At 45.3% G+C, this 23,213-nt stretch overlaps 1 protein-coding gene across 3 annotated transcripts in view; it reads right to left on the minus strand.

Annotated features, from left to right (window-relative positions):
* Positions 1-539: 539 nt before the first annotated feature.
* Positions 540-23,213, minus strand: part of march8 (membrane-associated ring finger (C3HC4) 8) — a 62,655-nt gene continuing 39,981 nt past the window's right edge. For 2 of the 3 annotated variants that reach the window (XM_042065108.1, XM_042065109.1), the window contains exons 3-7: positions 21,477-21,527; positions 16,875-16,954; positions 9,246-9,426; positions 6,352-6,487; positions 540-3,554 (exon numbers count right to left, since the gene is read on the minus strand). In XM_042065108.1, the coding sequence (XP_041921042.1) occupies positions 3,250-3,554; positions 6,352-6,487; positions 9,246-9,426; positions 16,875-16,954; positions 21,477-21,527 (753 nt within the window). In that variant the 3' untranslated portion in view covers positions 540-3,249. Of the gene's footprint in view, positions 3,555-6,351; positions 6,488-9,245; positions 9,427-15,639; positions 16,504-16,874; positions 16,955-21,476; positions 21,528-23,213 lie in introns of all 3 variants that reach the window. The other variant, XM_042065110.1, reaches the window with a different exon arrangement.

The raw sequence follows: 23,213 nt of genomic DNA on the forward strand, positions 1-23,213 counted from the left end.
CCTGCATACAAATGTAATTTCCTTGGACACCCTGTGATTTGAATTAACAATTCATTTTATTGCTCAATCACCCTTTAAAACACAGCACAAATGTAGTCATTTACATCTCAGTCCAGAAACTAGGAGTCCACCAACTAAATGATTAAATAATACACAATCATACACAAGATCATACAAAACTATATAAATATAAATGACACTTTTGTACATAGCCTTAGCCTCAGAGCAATGTGGTTGATCACATGATCACAATGATTTTTGTAGCACAGTGCTAGAAAGAGGCCATGGTGATTATGGCTGATCTGATAAAGGGAGATCTTATAATTTAGTACACAGCATATCACCACTTTTGAATCAAGTGTACTCAGTTATTGGTGGACCACTAACTAATAATCCTTGATGTCAAGCAATAGTGGATACAAAAAATGCTTTTGGCTGCAGCATAACTGACTCCATTTAGAGTCTGAGCAGCAATCATGGGATTAAAGATGAACATACCAAGACCCGAAAATAAAAGACTTAAAATCGAGAAAAATGTATAAAGTTCACTTCATTTTATTATTTTTTTTCATACTATATACTTTGCTCAAATATAGGAAAATTAAAATCAAAGCACATCAATATTTATTTATTTTTTGAACCAAAATTGAAGTTACTACCAAAAGTAATTTCACAAAGTATGAAATAAGATGAAGGGGCAAACAGTCCTGTTGACAACTCTCAACTTGAGTCAGTAGTAAAGCACTGCAGTTTAAATGCAAGTAACACTTGCTAGCCTGTCAGAGGTGACATTGCTCAAAAAAGAAACTGCAATTCATCAGGACTCCACTTTGACAAACCTGGCATGTAAAGTACTACATTTTTGACAAAAATATGCCACTTTTTACAGAGCAAAGCATTACATACATACTTACATACATACATGATGGAATGCAGTACTAAACACTTGCTGGCTTGAATGATCATAGTTACATCACAAAGCTTCGGTTTCAATGTCTCAGTTACACTCAGTCCTTGGTCATTTTAACAATACCGAAAAAGTCCACAGCTCAAACAGAGGCATCAGTACAAGAGGGGTTTGTAGGAGCCCGCTCCTATGTGAGGATGTATTGTGTGTCAAAAGACAAATTGAACAAATTGAAACAAACCCATGTTCAATTACAGTATTTAAATTTTGTGAATGAAAAAGTGATACAAATGTCTGAGAGAAACTATCATGTATGTTTTTATCACCATTGTTTACAAATTAATCCACTAATCTTACTCCACTTTGACCTTTCTGATGGTTACTGACCTTGCCAACTGCTGTTAAGCATTTGTCGCAAATCTTGTACTATAGTTATATTCACATTCATCTTTCCTGTCCAGTTGTGCAAAACGTTAACGCCCAAAAGTCACAGATAAATTTCACTGTTTTCTGCCAAAGATTATGCTGTAGATAAATATCGGAGGACTTAAGAGATTTATTTGATGTTTGATGTTTCTGGAAAAAATCTCTTCTTCTTCCTGTCTGAGTAAGAGGAAATAGATTGGAAACATGTTAGCCCTGGTCTTCTGTAGCCTATTTCTGTACTAGTCTTATCCACAAGGTGGCAGTGTTCACCCTTTCAAATGTTTTAGACTTCAGCCTTACACTGATGTGTAAATACTACTGTAGTATTTACTACAGCCCATTTCATTGTCCAGCTTTATTCTTTCACATTTTAAGAATTATGTTAACTGTACCCTGTACATTTACATTAATATAGAACAAATTTGCCAATTGGGAAACAGGCAGTGCTATTTCACTGCCATTAAAATGAACAAACTGCATTACCCATGGTTTGTGTAGAGAAATATAGGCTACAGTACCCCCACTACAGCAGCACCCAACGGTTGCTTAGCATCTCTAGAATTACAGTGTTTAAACAAATCTCATCCCTTCACAACAGACACACCAGTCTCCAGAGCGTTCCACAGACAGCTATTTAATCTTGTCAGCATATGAATACTAAAAGGCATGTTCAAACCATATTTTATCTTTTCCCTCATAATTATATCTTAAGATATAATACCCAATGTCTGTGGAAGTGTGATAAAACAGGACGTTTTAATTGGGCACCTTTTAAGGCAGCACTACAATAGAAGTGTGGCCGTCTAATTGTCATGGAGACTGAATATTGTTAGCAAAACAATTCTACAAATGACTGCATTAGCTTTCAAGTCCATCTGAAACCTTTGGACAGAGTTCATGTGGATGGCTAAAAGTATGGAGGGGAAGTACTCGCTTACCCAATAATACTTTTTATTCATGGTGAGGTAAGAACCAAAAAATATCTGCTGTCTAGAAAAGAAAGGTGAAATCAGGAAGATGGGCTGGTGCTACAGTGAGGATCATCTGGCTCCAGTGACCGGTAGAAAATCATTGTACTAAAGTGTACATTCTCTTTTTCATTAGGCCGACATGGCTTGACTCCACCTCATCCTTAGGTGCAAATCAATGCAGAATCATTACAAGCAAAGGAATGAATGGCTTAAAATCAGTGGTTTAAAATAATTCCCCTGGTATAGGCTATTTTTCTTTTTCGGAAAAAAATGTAGGATTATAAGAGTGATCTGCTTTCCCTCATTACAATGTCCATTCCTTTTTTTCATCCAAAGTGTGGAGAGTGGGATACAAATGTAATTATATAAAACATGTGAATTCTACTGAAAACTTCAAGTTTGCTTCTTTTTTCTATATCACACATACAACAATATAAAGGAATTTATTCATATTAAAACGGGGGAACCTGGTTATCAGGAAATTAAAAAGTGCTTGAATGCATTGTTAAAGACTCCATTACAACTGGTGTGGATACACATACACACAAACACACACACATACATACACACACACACACACACACTCATATACCCCTCTCACACACCTCCAGCGGCGCTCAGACCCAATGCAGTTGACACACACTCGGAGCGGCAAACATCAGGTCTTGTACAACAGCAGTACAATGGCAGTAGTTGGAATGTTCCATGATCTGGCACACACTGATTTGTAATGATTAGCCACCAACTTGCAGGAACAAAACAAACAAACAAACAAACTGACAAAGGCTAAATAATATTAAAACAGGAGGGAGACGTCTGTCCTCATCATTCTCCACTCCAGTGAAAGTCTAGCGCTCCCTGTGGCCAACAGACACAGCCACAGGTGGAGCAGGTATGTGGGTGGAGAGGGGAAGGGTGGAGGTGGGGTCATCATGGGGCATCGGGTCACACATGGAGAATCTCCATGCTGTAGTCCTCCGTCTCTGTATACTGCGAAGAGTTTGTGTCCGACTGTGCCGGGGCAAGAGCCTCCTTGTTCTCCAAGTTGGGCTCCATGAGCGGCGGTTTGTCAAAAACAATCTTTTTACAGGTCTCTGGGCGGTTCTGCACGTATATTACTCTGTTGTAAGCCTTAAGTCTCCGCCACAGCTGGATGTAGACTTTGCATTGCACATACATGAACACCAGTCCCCCAGTGAAGCCTATGGCCACCACCACCAGCTTGGTCCAGAATGGCCATTCCAAGATCCCTGCAAAGGCAGATAGAGAGATATGAGACGCTTGTTTCCCTGAACACCATACCATCATCAAATCATGGAAATATAGGGGTTTGGAAGGTCCTGTTAAAGAGAGGGTAAATATAATTATAATAATCATAAAAATGTAATACTCTGTATTTACAAAACATGTATTACATTTTATGTCATGTATATACATATAGAGGTATGTACAATTAGGGGTGCACAGAGTTACATTCCAGAATCCATCATATTCTGTTGAGTTTTTCCATGTAACTGTTATAATAGAAGCATTTATTAGACATTAGAAGCCATAAAATAGTAACATTTAAATGGAAATACCATCATAAATTGACTAAGCATGAGGAATGATGGGACATTATTTCTTCAACAGAATATCTCACAGCAAACGTCTGCTTAGTAAAGGTTTGGATTCTGGGATATAACATACTGTATATACATGGTCTCCACTTCACAGCTAGAGCTAATACCAAAAAGGAGCACTAATGAATTTTGAACAGGGTGCCAAATGAAAGTAAATTAACAGGAGCTCTTGCTTGGAGTAAATGCACATCTACAGCACATCGGCAACCTCTCTCACTAGGGACACACGATGGAAAAACGTACACAGAAGCGTCCCCTGAACCTACAAATCATAACAAATACGATACTCTTTCCATAAAATAGTTGTAATGGACTTTCAAGAAAAAAAAACATCCATCATGTTTTTCTTGCCGTGCTTCATTTGAAAGCCAATTTGCAGAGTTCACCGAAAGTGACACAGGAAAACATTCAGAACTGTTCTGACATAGCCCTGAAGTAAGTTCATTTTTTACTGGGAAGCCCTGTTGTGCTCCCCACTAGTTTACAAGGAATATGAATATTAACTCAAAATCAACGTTGTCTAGTATGTAACCGGGCAACACATGGGCTGTAGGAACCACAACTACTCAATGCTATACAGGTCCTTAAAAATGAATGGGATACTGTACTGCTTTTGGAGGCTCCATATGTATGGCCAGGATGCAGCTTAAGTCTTCCTGGCAAGGTGAGCATTGGTGAGGCACAGAGAAAGGCGGTTAGTATTAGTAGACAGGGTGGTGCTCCACTGCTCTATATGGGGACCAGGAGTGAGGGGACACTGTCTAAAGCCAGGCCAGCAAGGGAGAAAGTCAGGTGAGAATATGTCCGCTTCCCTAGAGGATCACCGGGGGCCCTCCGTCGCCCCTGCTGCCTCCCAGAGACGGTGATCTATTCAGACATAATGTGATTTGATATTCTATGGCCCCCATTCAGAGCGCTCAAGTGGCCCTCTCACCGTGTCAGACGCGACTCTGCCAGTGATTGACAGCTGTAAGCGTTAGACCTCATTTCACCGCCACTGCTACCCCTGACAATTTGCACACGGCCTGTGCCTGACGCCGCGCTGCTAATGGCGTGGAGCCGAGGTGAGACGAGGTGAGCCGAGTGGCCCGCGGGAGAGGAGGTGAGCGGAGGCGACGCGCTGCGTGCTCGGGGGTGGTGGATGCTGTGGCAGCATGATTGGCTCGTCGGTTCAGAAATGATGGATGAAACAACCAGATCATTTCTACCGTCTGGGGTTGCAGGGAGAGGGGGGTTGTGGGGGAAGGGGAGGGGCAATCATGTAGAGTATAAATATACACACAGCACAGCTGCAGTGCCAGAATCGATCAGAATGACATATTGAAGAGTCAGATGGTTTACCTGGTATTCTCCCGGCTGCATGGTCAAAGAGAGTTGGGGTATACTGCGTTACTATAGATAGGAGGAAGCTACCGGCAAGCTGGGAAGGCAGAGGATCTACACTCCTGAATACATTAGCATCTGCTAACAACTCCCCGGCACAACCAGTGCTGCTGAGGCTGCAATTACAGTGTGTAGTGCGCGCCTTATTTTAGAACATTAGGAGTCCTGTTGCATAGCTGTTTTTGGAAACATGACGGCATTCAGGAAGTTCACATGGCATAAACACACTGTACCTCTTCTCTGCAGGGCTGCAAAAAATGCTATGGGGAATTATGAATAAATGAAATATATCTACCAAAACATGAAAGAAAAACATCAATCAACCTTTTAAGACACCCCACCGTTCCCCATTAGTCATCAAATTAAGCTAATGTCAATTGTCGAGTCATTCATGTGAGATGAAAAGACAGCAATCCCACCAGGCTCCCCTCCCACACCCAACAGGAACACACGTCAGGGGAGGAGCAGGAGCATCATGGAGGACAGCTTGCATCAAATTGAATTCATTCCATCAAATGTACCACATTACCATCGTCAGTGGAGGAGGCCCTAACCTACTGCCCCCCACCCAACAGCAGCTAAGTGTCAGCCAGATGGGGGCCGGCTCTGTGCCAGAGCCCTCTCCTTAATCTGCGCTGATAGTGGAGCTGCTGCTTTACATGGAACTAGAGAGATCTGTGGCGCATGGAACTCTTCCACTTCAGCACAACAGCATCAGTTAGTGTGTCCTTATCTGCGCCTGGAGTCGTCGGGTGTAAATGAGAAACTAAATGAGAAAATAGGGGGCGTCATTAAGGCCGCTCAAATCATTCCCCTTTTTTCATGGGCCAGCGAATCCTCCGCCAAGTCATTTCCCCCTCTGTGCTAACGGCTAACGCTGTGTGATATCTGGAGCGCTGGTTGGAGCCTGAGGAGCTGTCTGGGGGGGAACAGGAGGGAGGACAGAGGCAGGAGGAGGAGGAGGAGGAGGAGAAGGAGCTGCTAGGCAGACTAGTGCTGGGTTGGGGGGGGTGGGGTGGTGGGGGCTGGAGGGAGGACTGACCATGTTTGATCTCCTCCGCCGTCCTGTCGATGAGCACGTAGAGTGACCACACCACACAGGTGATGGCGATGACGTGGAAGGTGACGGAGCACATGATCTTCCTCCTCTCACTCGCGGTCATCTGGAGCTTCTCCCACTGAGAGACAAAAACAAACACACATTATGCACACTAGGGTACTGCACTTCACACTGACACACACACACACACACACACACCTAATCACTAGAGCATGGCCCCACTGTTTGATATCCCTGTGTACATGTTATGGTCCTCCCCACTATGGGAAAAACACTCATAAACATAAAAACATCGTTTGGAATAATTTTATAATGAAAGAGACATCTAGTGTCTTCCACTGAGAAGTACATACAGTGTTGCACTAGCCTCTCCTACTACACACACACACACACACACACACACACACACACACACACACACACAGCTTTTTCTCTCCTGCTGAGATAGATTAACAGACAGACACAAACACTCTCATACATACAAACATTCAACTGCAGTTTCAGTGCTTGAAAATAAACATGCACACACACACACACACACACACACAGGCTTCCCACACACAGATGTAGAATATGCAATGCAGTCACTCTCTTTTTATAAAATATATATCTCTCTCACACACACACACACACACACACACACACACACAAATAAACAACAGTCTCTGAGTGGAACACACTGTTTCCCAGAAAAGACTCTAATTCTTTAATAACATTGTAAACTCTGCATTAATAAACTACAAATAAAAAATAAAAACACATTGTAAACTCTGGGTGGATCTCTGTCTCATTGATAGATAAGCTCCAGCAGACAAAACAAAGATAGTGCAGGGCCTTGCTGCTGTGGCCTGGCCTTTCCCCCCTAAACTGTGGGATAAATATTTGATGAGGATCAGTCAGTGTGATCTTAGACTGGTGGTGGCTCTTCAACTATTTATAGGCTGTAACTCAGTAAGCTCAGGACCCCCCCCCCCCCTCCGAGAAAACATTTAGTTGTCAGGCCCTGGAGTGCCTCATGTGCTGCTCAGCGAAAGCCAGTTTATTTTCTACTGATAAAGAATTCCATTTCATTACCAGAGATGCACGCAAAAATTTCCATTAACTGCCAGTAATCCCAGCCTTGGCGTTTGGGTTGGCGCCCTCAATTCCAAAGAAAATGGCTTTAGTGTGTGTGAACTACACACTGCAGCAACACAAATTCTGTTCCATCTCGGATACACAAACATTTCCAGCACACAGAGATCAAAGTTATGCCATTGATTGGATAAATGGGTTCCATCCCAAAAAGCATGAATCATGCCTAGGGAGGACAAAGAGAGAGGGGGGTGGGGGCATGAGGAGGGATGGCAGCACACCCAGGCGAACGGGAGGGAGGGAGGGAGGGAGAGAAGGCAGGCAGGCAGGGTGCCTGTGCCGAGCCCACTCTATAGTGTTGTGTGTCAGCCCGGTGACGGCCTGTTAATGTGAGTCTGCCATCACTTTAGCCTGAATAATTGATCATATGGAGGCCAGATAATAACGGAGGGAGACTGGCAAGCGACATGGAAAACACACAGGCATACAGTACATACCCCTACAAGCACACATAGCTACTGAAACACATAGATGGATTGATAGACTGAGCGAGACAGAGAGAGAGAGAGAGAGAGAGAGAGAGAGAGAGAGAGAGAGAGAGAGAGTGAGAGAGAGTGAGAGAGAAAGGATAAAAAAAATCAACAGTGACTCAAGACTATTATAAAATATTGAAATGGAACACAACATGGAGCATAAACATTTCCAGCACAGAAAGATGAAAGTGATTATGCTAGGCCGCAAACAAATATTTCCACCATGACTGCCATCCCCACAAAACCTGAGCATCTTTTCACTGGCACACAGATCTGTATGCGTAGGCCTGGGGGAGGAAACCCGTCTATCCAATAGGTATTGATGTGGCTGTTCTGTATGCAATTGATTATTGTCAAATGCCCCTCGGTCATTAACTCACGCTGACAGCAGGGCACTGGGTCAACTGCCACCTGATTGGCTTGGTGGACAGGGGCTGCCCTGTGTGTTGCTGTAAGCATCTGCCCTAGAGCCGCGCACATGAAGTTCATTAAGAGATGCCCTCTCTCTGAGGACAGAGGGACAGGGAGCTCATCACTGCCTTCTCCCAAAGGGCCAGACATCGAGCCACTTCTGACTTAAAAACCTGTCTGCCATGAAGGCAGTGGTCCTGAATTTGACTGGCTTTACTGCATTCAGTAACATGCGAAACCAAAGGGTTTTTAGAATGATATATTCCACCAAACCACCCTGAATGACACACTATTATCAGTCTTTCCCCCCCATTTTACCTACAGCATGCCCAATTATACCAATTCATTTGGACTGAAAACACAGTCTCCTTTTGTTCAGGGGAAAATGAAATGAGTCATCCAGCCAGTAGCACAAACAGAGGCCCGGTGAGCAGAGGAGCAGAGGAGCCTGACCTTTTCCACATGCTGCGGAAATAACGCAAAGGTTATGTGTGTCTGCATGCATGAAAGTGACAGCGCTTCATGTGTGTGTGCATAATGCTAAATATATGTGTGTAGTTGTAGGTATGGGTGTGGGTATGTTGTGTGGGCATGTGTGCGTGGGTCATTTGTGTAAATACTAGTATGAGTATGATGAGTGGATGAGTGTGTGTGTGTGTGTGTGTGTGTGTGTGTGTGGGTCATTTGTGTAAATACTAGTATGAGTATGATGAGTGGATGAGTGTGTGTGTGTGTGTCATTTGTGTAAATACTAGTATGAGTATGATGAGTGGATGAGTGTGTGTGTGTGTGTGGGTCATTTGTGTAAATACTAGTATGAGTATGATGAGTGGATGAGTGTGTGTGTGTGTGTGTTACCTTGCGCAGCGGCTTGAGTTTAGTCTCCATGATGAACTCATACTTGCAGAGCTCACAACAGCGCGTGTCTGAGCTCTTGATCCACTGCTGCAGGCAGGTCTGATGGACGAAGCGCAGGCTGCCCGTGCAGTGGCACGGCGTGATCAGTGGACTCTCCTCATCCCCCTCACAGTGACAGATCCTACACACACACACACACTTACAGTCAAACCATCTCTTGAGAAGTTCACATCTTTGGACAAGGTTCTTGCTGAAAAAGTCCTTTGAGTATTTAGTGACTTCTACAGGGGAGAGGGCTACATCACATTGTCACACACACATTCACTACATCCATGTGCACTAGTATGGAACCTCTAAAATAGCACATTTTGGAGGAAACGAGAGTGGTGAGTGCATTTTCCTACACAGGCAACTCTGTCAACAATAATATTAGCCTTGCGGTTCTGGAAGCAGCTTTAGGGGTGAAAAAGAATGGAATTTCTTTAGAGAGATAAGACTGCCAGTGATGTTTATCCTTGATAAACAGAGGTGAAAATCAAGCATCAAGCCTCGCATTGTTCTCCCACAGGTGCTGAATTTGGAAATGTGATTTGTGTGTGACTGGATAGAGGCTCGAGAACAAATCGTAAAAGAGAAGGAACTTTTCTGCCCCCCCCCCCCCCCCATTAGTGCCATCCACCCAGCACACCGTAAGAGCCTTGGTTTTTAAGAAGAGAATCGATCACACATTCATTATACAGATTGTGTACAGTGCCCCTTTCACAGCTTTAAATCATAGCGGTGCCAGCTGCTGGCACTATACGGCTGGTGAACAGATGACAGGAGGCATTTGTCAGGACGGAGCAGAGAGATAAGATATAGATTGCTAGAAGTTAGAGGGAGGGGAAAAAAGCGAGAGAGTGCACTGCAGGAGAGATGGACGCAAGGAGGCAGGGAAAGCATTTGAAAAAAAAATGCAATTTCGCAGCAGCATCTCCCATCAAAAACGAAAATGAAATACTGTATATACTTTGGAGAGTGTAAACACAAATCTGTTCATTCATACACACAAAAAGCACAGGGAGAACATGGAGAGATGACAGCAGCAGGGGTGTTCTTTTCTAAAGAAGCTCGTTATGGATGTGAAACACAGCTGAAAGGCCAAGCATCCACTTTCACATCTCTAGTTTTTGGGGAAATGTTGCCTGCCCTCAAGCAGCTTCCAACCTCATAGCATCAGAGGACACCAACAGCAAACCATCAGACACACACGCACACAAAAACAGAAACCGTGCTTGTGAAATGCATGTAAAAAGTAGAGAACGCCCTTCTATGCATCCAAAGCTTGAAAGAGTCTTTTTTTGGACATGCTATATATCATCAGGAAGCCAGCGTGGATAATTGCTTTGGAAATGACCAGAGGCTGAGAGGAAGGAACAGGGAGCAGAACAATTACACAGGCCTCTGCCGCAATCCTCCTCTCAGATGCTCAGATAAGAAGGGAAGAGCACACAGCAGAGCAAATCTTTTAACAGATGGGTCAGTCTTAAATAGAAACCAAATTCCATGTGCTTACCTCCTACACTCCTACAAATCATTTTTAATATCAGAACATATTTTCCTTGATTGCTTTCATTACTTTTAGACTGTAATAAAAACAGGACATTGTGGATATCTTGATTCACACTGAGCTTAATGTACCATGTTGACTACCCAATATACTGCATTATGTCAGGTACCAAAACATTCTTCCTTGGTAAACACCTCTCGGGTTCAAAAACCTTCAACACATGATGGATGTGAGTCTGGGACCATTTGGCTTTACAGGGAGTGAATGACCAGGACGGTTCTTGCCTCCAGGCCCTCCTGATCCGGTCAAGGCTTTACAAGATTAAAAGACAGTGTCAACAAAAGCAAAAATAGTCCCTCTTTATCTCCTAGACACGACAAGCTTTCCATGGCCTTAGTCAACTTCCTGCAAAAAGAACTTCTACCAAAAAAGTGGAGATACTGTGTAGCATTTTACCTTGAAACAATCTTGCATGCGCCACAGCATATTAGTGCCCCCCTTGATGTGCCACGACAGAGTTGTTTCTATTTGATGTTTGGCAGCACAGCCATACATTTGCAAAAGATAATAATGTCTAGACTTGCATATTTTTCTGCCTTGGCTCACAACATTTATTTCGAGGAGATAACCATCAGAGTGTCTGAGGAAGAAAGACATGGTAGATAAAAAAACAAGTCGTGATGTACTGCCACAGTTCTTGGGTCAGTCATCTGAGCCTGTCATCTTTCTGACCATCACCACTGACAACCCAGCTCCCAACATGTGAAATAAATGACACATGAAACTGCACAGCACATTAAAGACAAGAGGCTGCCTCTGTTTTCGTATGCTCTCTCACTCCTTTCTTAAAAGAGAATTAAAAATTCACGAGCTATCTGGTTTTTACAACACCACAGTCGTACATGACACGCGCAAAGGGAATGTAACATAACAAGGCCTTTTATTCTTCCGCCTTTGCTTTTTCGAGCCCTGTGCAGCAGTCTGTTAGAACGTCTTAAGCCCATCACAGACTCCCAGATCCACCCAGATTACAGGCCTGAAATCCAATTAGCACATTTCAAAATGCCTTCCTCATTCTCCGCCACCTTCACACTCAGGTGGCCAAGACCAGGTATGGCTCTCAGGTGGCCAAGCATGGTACATAAGATTGTGCATGGGGATGTCCCCAAGTATTTAATCAATTACTTTAACAGAGTGAGAGATGTTCACAGCTACTCCACCAGGGGCAGCTAAGTATAAGTATATATACTCTTTTGATCCCGTGAGGGAAATTTGGTCTCTGCATTTATCCCAATCCGTGAATTAGTGAAACACACTCAGCACACAGTGAACACACAGTGAGGTGAAGCACACACTAATCGGGGAGCAGTGAGGGGTTAGGTGCTTTAGCTCAAGGGCACTTCAGCCGCTTTCTACTGGTCGGGGTTCGTACCGGCAACCCTCTGGTCACAGGTCCGAAGCGCTAACCAGTAGGCCACGCTGCCCCAATTTTATACTGATTCTACTGAGCTCTACTGATTTTGTACCCCCTAGAGCAGTGTTTCTCAAACTTTTTCAGACCAAGGACCACTTAACCAATAAATAGAAACCTCACGGACCACCTACTGTAATAGGTGTAGCTAAAAAAAAAAAACAGTAGACCTACTGTATATTACACAATAGGCATACTCACTGAACAACCTTGCTTATTGTCTTGGCACCTTGCTTATTGTGTCAGAGGATTCATATGATTTAAAGCAACACCAAAGAACTTTTCCTCTGTCGCACGCACGCAATTTGTTTATCCAACGGCTTTGTAAATAACGATGTCCATAGACAAGGTAGAATATGTTGCATGATTTTATGAAAGTAGGCTACGATATTGCGACATCATGCAAGTCAAATTTGTAGTTTCTTATGTCTCATTCCATCGAACTACAGATCCGCTACCCGATCTGGCAAACTTACATAGTGCGGTTATAGCCGATAGAGGACCGCAAACGAATGCAGAAGTGCCGTTTACCCTGTTACGAGTTGATGAACCACGGAAACAATTTTGGAAACATTCTTTTAAGGTACAAAAAACTCTTTGGTGTTGCTTTAAGCTGGCATAGGTTACATAGACAGTGTTGCAGAACTGTTTGAATTTACATACAAGTTGGTTCAATATTGCAAACAACTAATTTATATTTTACCACGTCTGCCCGCGGACCACTTGGGATAGCTTGCGGACCACCAGTGGTCCCCGGACCACACTTTGAGAAACACTGCACTAGAGTTAAGAGTAATAGGTAAGTAGTCCTTTTTGTATGTAGCAACAAGCCTGTGGAACAGGTTGCCAGGAAATATAAAGATGGTCAGAGGTTTAGGAGGTTTTAAGCTGGCACTGAAAAAATGGCTTAGATGCCAATCTTAGTGTATTGTTTTTATTACTGTATTGTCTAGATGGATGTATTTAATATATGTATGGATGTTTGATTGATGTTTGGTCTGCTGCAATCTGCTCTGTCCCCCAAGGGACCACAATGGAAATAAGCCCCAGGGCTTTATGGTGTTATCCTGACTTTTTGTTTTTTTAATATATGGTGCAAAGCTGTATCATTTTTTATAATGAAAAGGGTTGAATAAAATCAATCAATCAATCAAGTCCAGGTATGGCTCTGGTGGCCAAGTCCAGGTATGGCTCTCAGGTGGCCAAGTCCAGGTATGGCTCTGGTGGCCAAGTCCAGGTATGGCTCTCAGGTGGCCAAGTCCAGGTATGGCTCTCAGGTGGCCAAGTCCAGGTATGGCTCTCTGGTGTGCTGGTGTGCAGATGCAGCTCCTGAACCGGACTGTCTGCGCCTCAGCAACAAGCTGACGCATCTCTGGGAGGCCATGAAAGAGAGGCGAGTGCCCTGGAGTGACATTAGAAAACTTCCCCTAAAAATGAGAACTGGAGAAAGAGTGACCACAGAGGAGAAACGATGAAAAATGACACATCTACAAATAAATGACTCCCTGATGCGACCTGGTTTTTTGGGAGTCTTTGACATTGTGTGATAATTGTCAGTTTGTCCTCAGCTGCAGGCCTTCATCACTGTGTGGGATTGTCTTTGATCTGAGTGAAACCACACTGGTGACCTTCAAGCTCACTATCAGTAAAAGAAAGCAGCCATTCCTCTCTTCAGAGAACTTATACATACAAACAAACACACACACACACACAAACACTCACACACACAAACACAGACACACTCTTACATGCTCTCTCTCTCTCGGCTTTCTGTCACACCTCTACCCAGACATGCATGGCCAACATCACACTTCCATAATATTTTCTCAAAGATCATGTGGTCACACAGATACAGGTGTGCCGTGGCAGTTAGTGCTTGGCCAGTCCCTCCCACCCTCACCCACCTGGGCAGCCCTCCAGCTCACTGACCTGACAGGCCTCAGCTCGTCGCTCTGGAACACACAGCATCTCCGGCTATTTTAAGGCAGTAATCTCTGGCGCTCGCTGAGCCCCGCGCACCTCCACTATTTTCAGCGCACGTGTCTCAGTGAGGCGGCGGAGCCCGGCGGCGGCGGCTGGGCTTCCAGGAGGACACGTGGGAACTGGACAGGCGGGCTGGAGCCCAAGCCCAAGCGCTACGCAAATCAGCCGCTGCCGCTGCCAGAGCGCCCGTGCAGGCTCCAGGGGGCCGGGCCTGAAATAGGAACCGCCGCCGCGCTGCGCTTCGATCGCAGGGAGCTTTCATACTCATCACTGGGACTCAACATTTTTAGCTGCAGACGGATCTTAAAACATTTCACTGGGCTGGAAAACGGAAATGGTGTGTGTGGCTCTCGACTGAGCCCTGAGACGGTTACCGGTGCCTACATCAAATATATTGAATTAGCGAGGAATGCAGAACAGTCTGAGGACCATATTAAGCTCTCATAACCAGCTCCCAAAAACAACGATCAAATGTTGGCGAATTAGCGAGGGTAATTGAGTAACTGTTTACTCTCTGACGTCATATCCTACAAGGGAATAACTAAGTCAATTACACAGAAGCCGAGTTCCTCGAATGGCTGTTAGGATGTCTGAACAGAAAGCCAATGACCCAGGATAGAAGCAGCAGATCTTGGTAATCTTTGGTTCAGTGGTGGGTAATGCAGACCCCAGCTCCTGTTGCAGTCCCTGTCTAAGACCGCCAAGCAGCCCATTGAAATGCAGCCAGATGGTGGACCAGTGCAATAACACAAACAGTCAACACTCTGGCTCTCAGGCGTATCGTGAGCGCCAACTGCTAGTTGGAATTATTCTGACTGCATACGCACACACAAACAAACACACACACACACACACACACACACACACGAGTTTCCAGGGAATATCCATAGCAGCTTGAGGAAACTTGCGCATAGGTAAAGAAGACTCCAAGGCACACAGGTAGAACAGATGGGCCACAGATGGAGACTATGGATGCCTGTCAGCTTCTGTGCTCCTGACTGATGAGTCTCAATCAAGCCCTGCTCACCAAGACAAGTGTACACAAAGCTAAAACATGACACAAGCATCACTCACGCAGACATCCGTCACTCTTCTATACCAGACATCCATCACTGTTGGCGACACCGTAGGACGGATAAATACTATCTAATAGAGCAGCAGAGGGAGATTGTCATCACTACTGGGTTTAGTCTTCTTCTGTGGCGGCGTCCTTTAGGCTCTAGACTGCAGCTCACTCCCAGGACCTGGTGTGGTTGGCAGAAGCAGAGGGGAGAGAGGGGTGCCGCGGGGTGGGAGCACCACACACAGGGGGCAGGGGAGGTGGGAGCAGAGCAGGGCCAGTTGGGGGGGGGAGAGGAGGGGGCAGGAGCGGGACGTCCTAGAGGACCCACCTGCAGCAGTCACCGGACAGCGAGTAGGGCGAGAGTGGGCCCATTTTGTCGGACATCGGCGAGGAGGGGCAGCGGTCCAGGTCGCTGTCGCCCTCCAGGGAGCAGAGCGGGGCGCGGAGGCCCTCCACCTTCAGCCGCCAGTGCTGCGCGGCGGCCGACGGCTCGTCCTCGAACACCTCGTCTTCGCCCACCTCCTCCTCGGCCAGGAAGGACTCGCTGCCCTCCAGCAGCGCGCTGGCCGACTTGGTGATGTGCAGGCGCGAGGCCAGGCTGCCCATCTCCGAGGCGTGCAAGCTGCCCGCCGTGGACGAGTGGCTGAAGGGGAAGAAGATGCGCAGCAGGTTGGAGCCCTTGTGGGGGTCGGCCACGGGCAGGGGCAGGGGTACGGGCGGCGCCGACAGGGTCTGCTCGGGCAGCGGGCCGCCCACAAACTTGTAGTTGGTGGAAAAGGAGGGCGAGCGCGTGAAGGGGAACGCCAGGGCCCCTCGCTGGGCAGGTTTGCCGGCGACTGAGGTCTTGCCGTGCTCTGGCGGCACTTCCGGCTCCATGCCCAGCTCGCCGTCCGAGCACGTGCGGTCGATGAAGTGAAGGCCGCTGCACAGGCTGTCCATCCTCTGGCCCATGTCGTTGAGGGAGCGGGAGAACTTCAGCGTGCCGTCGTCTCGCCGGATGTTCACCGGGGCCTTGAGCAGGGACAGCCACTCGGCGCCGAACGCCGCCTTGGTCCTCGGCTTGACCGGCGAGAGGTATGTAGTGGTGGTGACGCTCTGCGGTGACGCGGCGCTTTTGCCGTTGGCATTAAGCAGCACCACGGCGGTGTGCACAGGCTTCTGGTAGCCCTGATCGTGCGCCAGCGCATTTGAACTGGACCCAACAGAAGGCACAACGCAGACACAGGGATGCAGAAGGGAAGAGAGATTGGGGAGAAAGAAGAGAAGAGAAAATGAAACCCAAAAAAGGCATGCAGTGGTGACAACAAACAAGAGGACTCAACAGGTGGGAAGGACAGAGCCGAGAGACAGAGTAGGGGGTCATGCGCCCGAGAGGGAGTGAGAGTGGCCTCCACAACTTACGGAGGGGTCAGATGCCTGTCTGAAACACATGAACCCTGAACCTTAAAAGCAAGGCTCCGCCCCTGCGCTACACGGGGCATGTCCCAGCATGCCCCACAGCTAGAGGCTGCTGGTGTTAGTATGGACAACAGAGCACAGGCTGACAGCTTGAACATACAGTACCTGCAGATGTCCTGACTGGAAGGGGTGACGGAGGTTCGGGAGAATGTGCTCGGGGCGTTTACTGATGTTGGGCTGCCCGCCTGGATAGAGAGAGAGAGAGAGAGAGAGAGAGAGAGAGAGAGAGAGAGAGAGAGAGAGAGAGAGAGAGAGAGAGAGAGAGAGAGAGAGAGAGAGAGAGAGAGAGAGATTTTCATTGGTTTATTCACTTACTAGAGCATCACTGGTCCTGCCAGGTGCTACATTGATAATAATTTATGGAAATCACATAGGTAGCAGACACTGACGGCATCATTCCTCCATCTAGGTCTGGCACTAATTACCTATTGATTTAATCTGTAACTAACAAAGAATTTACAGCCCCAGGCTTGGCTGGGATCAATAAAGAATTGAGTGTGCACACCAGTGTTCTTTAGAAGAGCAAACATACTCATATGGGCACACACACACACACACACACACACAAATCCATGAAGAAGCGCATACGAAAATTTTATTTATCTATTTTTCTGTCTTTGATTTCAAAACGGTTCAAAAATCAGACAGTCGTGTCAACTGGGTGCTGCTGCTGAAGAAATTGAAGAAAAAAACCCCCACTGTGCCTGGAATGGGAAGAATGATCACATAAATAGGCTTCTATATTTAGTCAGCCTTGATGCTGGGATGGGAGGCGCAGCATTAGAGGACAGGATGGCTGGTCTGACGCCCACATCAAATTTACCTCTGGCACCCTTCTCCATATAGCACCAACAGCCACAGCTACAAAAACACCTCCACATACTAGTCTCAATGGGAATCTGTTCAAACAGCAAGTAAAGAAGCTTTCTTATTAGAGAGGATGACCGTATGAAGCTATATTTCATGAAGCGTTTCTGTGTGGTTGGTGATTGTGGCAGTGATAGAGCATGTGTGGTATCTGTAACATAATGTAGGCCTAGCTGTTTTCTTTCTCGCCCTTCAGAGGTGTGTTCCTGATGTACAAGAGCCAATACAGTTACAACCCCCAGCACCGGCAGCATCTAGAAATACATCCCATAACATCCCTAAAGGCGCTATCGAACTTTTTTTGATGCAAATTTTGACCATTTTAATGGAATCCTGAGTGGAAATGCTTGAAATTCACATAAGATCTTTGTCGAAAATAATAATATATCACACTCACACTTATGCCATTAAATGCCCATTAAGTTCATATTCTCTTCCATGTCATCTCTCTGAATCACTTAACTTGGAACCAGTCTGTCTGGTTCAGCATTCTCTACACACTAAACAGTCACAGAAGTGCTAAACATGTCATGACAGTTACTCCATAAACCTATAAGCTACAGTACGCCATAAGCAATATGAAGGTCAGAAGTTTCATTTCTATGCACACAAGCACAAACTAGCTCTATATGCTTTGGCTTTACTACATGCATGGACAGTAAGGGTGGAATGTTTTGCACTTTTGCTGAATGTAAACCAAGTATGTGAGAAACGGAATCTAATTGGACTTAATGCGCTTAATGTAGATTCAAATTCAGCAATCTTAACACCCATCTATATGCTCTGTAATATGGCAATGAAATACTGTTATGTGATGTCCAAAAAGAGAAAAAGAGATAGAGAGATTTAAAGCAAATGGAAAGAGACACATGCCATGGCCTGATAGTAAGCCTCAAGCCTGTAAACCTGTAAACCCGTGGACCCCTGTGTGGTCATACAGTGTGTGTGTGTGTGTGTGTGTGTGTGTGGTGGGGGTGTGGCTCCTGGAGTTAAAGTGGGAGCTGTGGAGCTAATAAGGGCTTCAGCTCCAAACCCAGCAGGAGCCCCTCTGACCCTGCAGCAGCACCGCCAGCCAGCACACAATTACGCGCTCCAGAAACTCTCCTCCATCATTAGCATCAACACAAATGAATGAGAGCGACAGAGGGACCCAGAGAGGAGCCAGGCTTTAAAACATGGAGCACCATCAAGTGATGGAGTAGACTACGGGATGAAGCACAGGGCTTTTTTTAACGATTCTACTGGCTGTTGCTTTCCTTTCGAGTCGACTTTGAAGGTGGCTAGACGTTAGACGCAGGCTCAAAAGCTTCCGTACTTAAATGAAAACCCTGAGGGGTTAGTCTGTCTCGCCTAAGTTAATGTAACAAACATCAACCGAGTCGACGTTGATGGAAACCCTAAAAGAAGCCTGTGGATCTTTCAATTATGTATGTTTCATTCTAGATGTAGTCTTTAGGCTCTGTCATTCTCTGGCTAAACTTACTTCAATGAGGGGAGAGTAGGTAGGGTTGCAAATATATAGTAAAATACTGCCCCAATCCAGTTGGAGTAAGCAATCATTTACATCATTAGCTGAGCGCTAACCAGGCTTACATACTAAAGAAACAGTTATGCTATGTCAATGCTCTAATATGTTTTATTGGCTCACTGACATTCTAAGAGATGACCTTGGTTGGCTTCACTCCAGTTAATCTATAGCAGAAAACAAACAGCGCTTTGCATGCCAAATTCCATTCATGCTACTTTACTGTTAACACAATCAAGGAATGTTTGTGTGACCGATATGTGCGTCAGTTTCGGCTCATTCTGCAGCAGTTGATGATCTAATCCTTGAGAAATGACTGATACATCAGAGCTTTGCACTGATCTCAGAGACCCGCCACCCTATAAAGATCCAGGAGGCTTGCTATTTCTCCGATAAGCTTTATTGAAGAATCTTAAAAGCACATAAAGCCCTGTCAATGATGAAGCTGACTACAAATACACATCGCAAACAGTGTCTAGTGTATCCTGCTGACGCCTCGGCCCGGCAATTTGTAATTCCCGACAGACGACATGTTTCAGGCCAAACGAAAAATCCCAGGCCTGGTCATCTGTTCCGGTCCAGAGACATGTGGTTCATGGAGGGGTTTCAGAGCCAGCCTGACAGATGCCGCTTCTGCTGCTGCTGCTGCTGCCACTGCTTGGGCTGCTGCCGCAATCTCCAAACAGAGGACTCACCAGGACGATGTCAAATTTATTGTGTGTGGCAGACAAGGACACAGAGGCAGTAACAGCAGGCCTGCAGGTCTGCCCCACCAGCTGTTGGGGTGGCACGCCAAGGACACACGCTCATCTGGAGGTCAGTGTTTTATCTCTGAGGTAAATGTAATACTTTAATACCCCAAATCAGTTCAGAGGACAGCCCGGAGCAAAGCACAGGAACCCTGAAGCATGATAGCCTGACTGGCTAAGCCTGCATGTTCAAACTGAAAACCAGAAAACAGGAAACACAAATCCAAAGTAAAAAACAAACTGAGTAGAAAAACACTCACAGAATTATTAGTCCCATTTATTTAGAAGGAAACTAATAACCGTGCAATAGCATACTTATCACCCTGTAATATAATGCATAGGTCGATTTAATGCTTGAACTCTCACACATGCACCACAAGTGTGTCTGCCATTTCAAGACCTAACTGGGGATCTCCATTCTGGAGGGTGTGATGGGTAGGATACACAGCTGTCTGCGACAGTGAATTAAATCTGAACCGAATGCATACCCTCAACATTAATCGATTTATAGAAGCTTCATTAGTGTTACACATTCGACACAAACACTGTCGCAAAAATAAATCCTGTCGACTGTGGCTGCACAGTGGCTGCTTCCCACTCGGCCTAGTGGAGCGTCCCGCAGATGAGGTGACCCTGACATCTATTAGCGCATGCAATGGGTTTATCTGTTAAGAGGCTCATTCTTGCACAGAAGTGCACTAAAGCCGCACTAAGAGGTAGAGATACATGCCAGAGTGAAAGTGACTGCCCTGCCTGATCCCTGCCTGAACCCTGGTGCCACACACAAACACACAGTGCCCTCAACATGGTTGCCCCATTCCTGCCCTTTTCACTGTAAAAGGGCAAGACCACCAGAAAACAAGGAAGGAGATTATTTATACAGGATACACGGGACAGTGTGAGAGAGCATTTTTGGAGCTGGGCTAAATTCCTCTGTGGTTATTTCAGTGGCTTAAAAGTGGCGAAACTCTGGGAAGGAGATAAACATCACAGAGAAAAGCACCTGGTTTTAATACGAGCTCAGGACAAATGGGAGAGGTATCAGTCATATCTTTATCCCTGTGTTCTTCTCCGCAGAACTGAGAAAGGGAATTACTACCTCAGAGGAAGGGATTAAGTGTCTCTTGAACACACAGAGGGTCTGGGAATTCAGAGGCATCTGGTGGACTTTGTAGATAGGGCACTATAAACAAAGCAGCAACCAACTGAGATCCTCACGGCCTGAATCAAAGGTATAAATACAGTCTCATATGGGACTGTGCAAATGTTTTCCATATAAGACATAATAAACTGCTTCTATTATGGAGGTTTCAATTGCCGTAACTGCTTTGTTCAAAAAGATTTAACTTATTTACTTGTCTTTTCAGGGAAAGCTAAAAGTAGACGTGCAGGTGGAGGAGAAAAACAGGTTGGGGAATTGCTGCTTTCAAACCCCTGGGGGCAAATATGTTTGCCGACTCTCTCCCACCCGATCTTTCTGTTTCTCTCTCTCTCTCTCTCTACTTGTGTGCTGTGCTGGGGCTCTCTGATGTCCAGTGAGTGGTGGGAGGTAGACATTTAACATACCTTTGAGATGTTGCTGGACCTGCTTGCAGAATGGCCGAGAGGCTTCTCATTCTGGAAGAGAAACAGAGTGAAGGACAGGATTTAGATTGGCTATATACCAAGTCAACAGCAAACAAACAAAAAAACACAAACAATTTTATCCTATCAAAAATCTAAGTATTTCAGCATCATCCCATCCAGCTAAACAGTAGGTGACAATATTTACATACAGCAACTGGCTTGTCAGGCAGTTAGTCAGTAATAACAAAGTCCTTTTAGGCAAGTCCCTCCACTCGGCCGCCATATGGCAACGCTTTTTGGGCACTCATCGGGCATCCATCTCGGCAGAAATGCGCTTGCGCAAGGCTTCACGAAACCGATCTACTGCAATCTTGCTCCAGCCGCAAGATCACAACACATGATTGGCACGATGTCTTCACAACACAACACATTATTGGCTCAATGTACTCACAACACAGCACATGATTGGCTCAATGTATTCACATGTCAACGTCATGCCGCGGAAGGGGTGTGATATGCGTAGACAACTGCCATATTGGCGTTACAAACTAAGCCCATGCATTTCTATGGAGGATTTTTTGAGTACTGTGTCTCCTCATTAGAAAGTCTCTGGTAATAATAATGAAAGTGTGCCATTTTGGAAAACCTCCAGGAGTCCAGTCGTACCTAAATACCAGTGTATTTGTCTTAGCATTAAGTGTTGTACCAAGTTAACATTTATTCAAACTTCTGCCACTTCTCCAAAGGGTAAACCCGGGGCCGAATTTCTGTGGCTGCAAACCAAATGACTTTCAGCTGCTTAAACTACAGATGAACCCAAACTCAAGAGGGAAAAAAACCCGATGCAATCCATAAAAAAACAGAACACAAAAAATGCTCCACATGTTTGAAAAGCAATCCACTGGAAGCCGTCCACAGTGCATTTCTTCTAGCCTGGTGAACGAGTGGGGGTTATTGATACATCATAGAGACATGTTCTGCTCATTTCACATCTCTAATGTCTGAAATCCCAGAATAAGATTCGAAATGAGCGATCAATCATTCTTACATAACCCAGGCCCAGGACAGACTGCGTATTTCTGGAGCCCTGAGAAATGACTCTAATTTGTCTGGATTATGAGGAGTTCAGGGAGTCAAGAGATCAAAACATACACGGTTTACTCTGCTCACAGCACATATAATCAGCGTTACAAAAGGGAAGAACACATTATGAATGTGAGGAAATAAGGGGATTTTTTGGTTTTATACATCATACATTTGTTTTATATATTATAGAGATGAAATAATACTCTCTGAATGACTTTTAACGTAAAGGGTCGGTTAGGCGATGGTTAACTTTAAAGGCTACAGCAGGTCTTTTGGGATGTGACATTCAAAATTAGCCTGATAACCAACTTGACAGACATGTACAGAGATGGCAAGACACCCATCGTGAAGGTAAGAGCTCCAAATTGCACGGGGATAGTTACTGTTCTAATTGTGAGCTGAATGCCTTTTAAATGGAAAGGACTCTCGAGTCATCTTGTCCTCTGCTGTTTCATTGTGTTACTGTCATATCTCTCTGAGCCAGATCCTGTCCACACGCCTGCTGAGTGGGTGTCTTTGGTGAAGGCCTGTCTGAAAGAGAGAGAGAGAGAGAGAGAGAGAGAGAGAGAGAGAAAGAGAGAGAGAGAGAGAGGGGAAAAGATGGGGAGAGAAAAGGAAAGAAAGAGAGAGAGATAGAGATAGATAGAGAGA

The sequence above is a fragment of the Alosa sapidissima genome, chromosome 16 (assembly GCF_018492685.1).
Source record: "Alosa sapidissima isolate fAloSap1 chromosome 16, fAloSap1.pri, whole genome shotgun sequence".
Lineage (NCBI taxonomy): Eukaryota > Metazoa > Chordata > Actinopteri > Clupeiformes > Clupeidae > Alosa > Alosa sapidissima.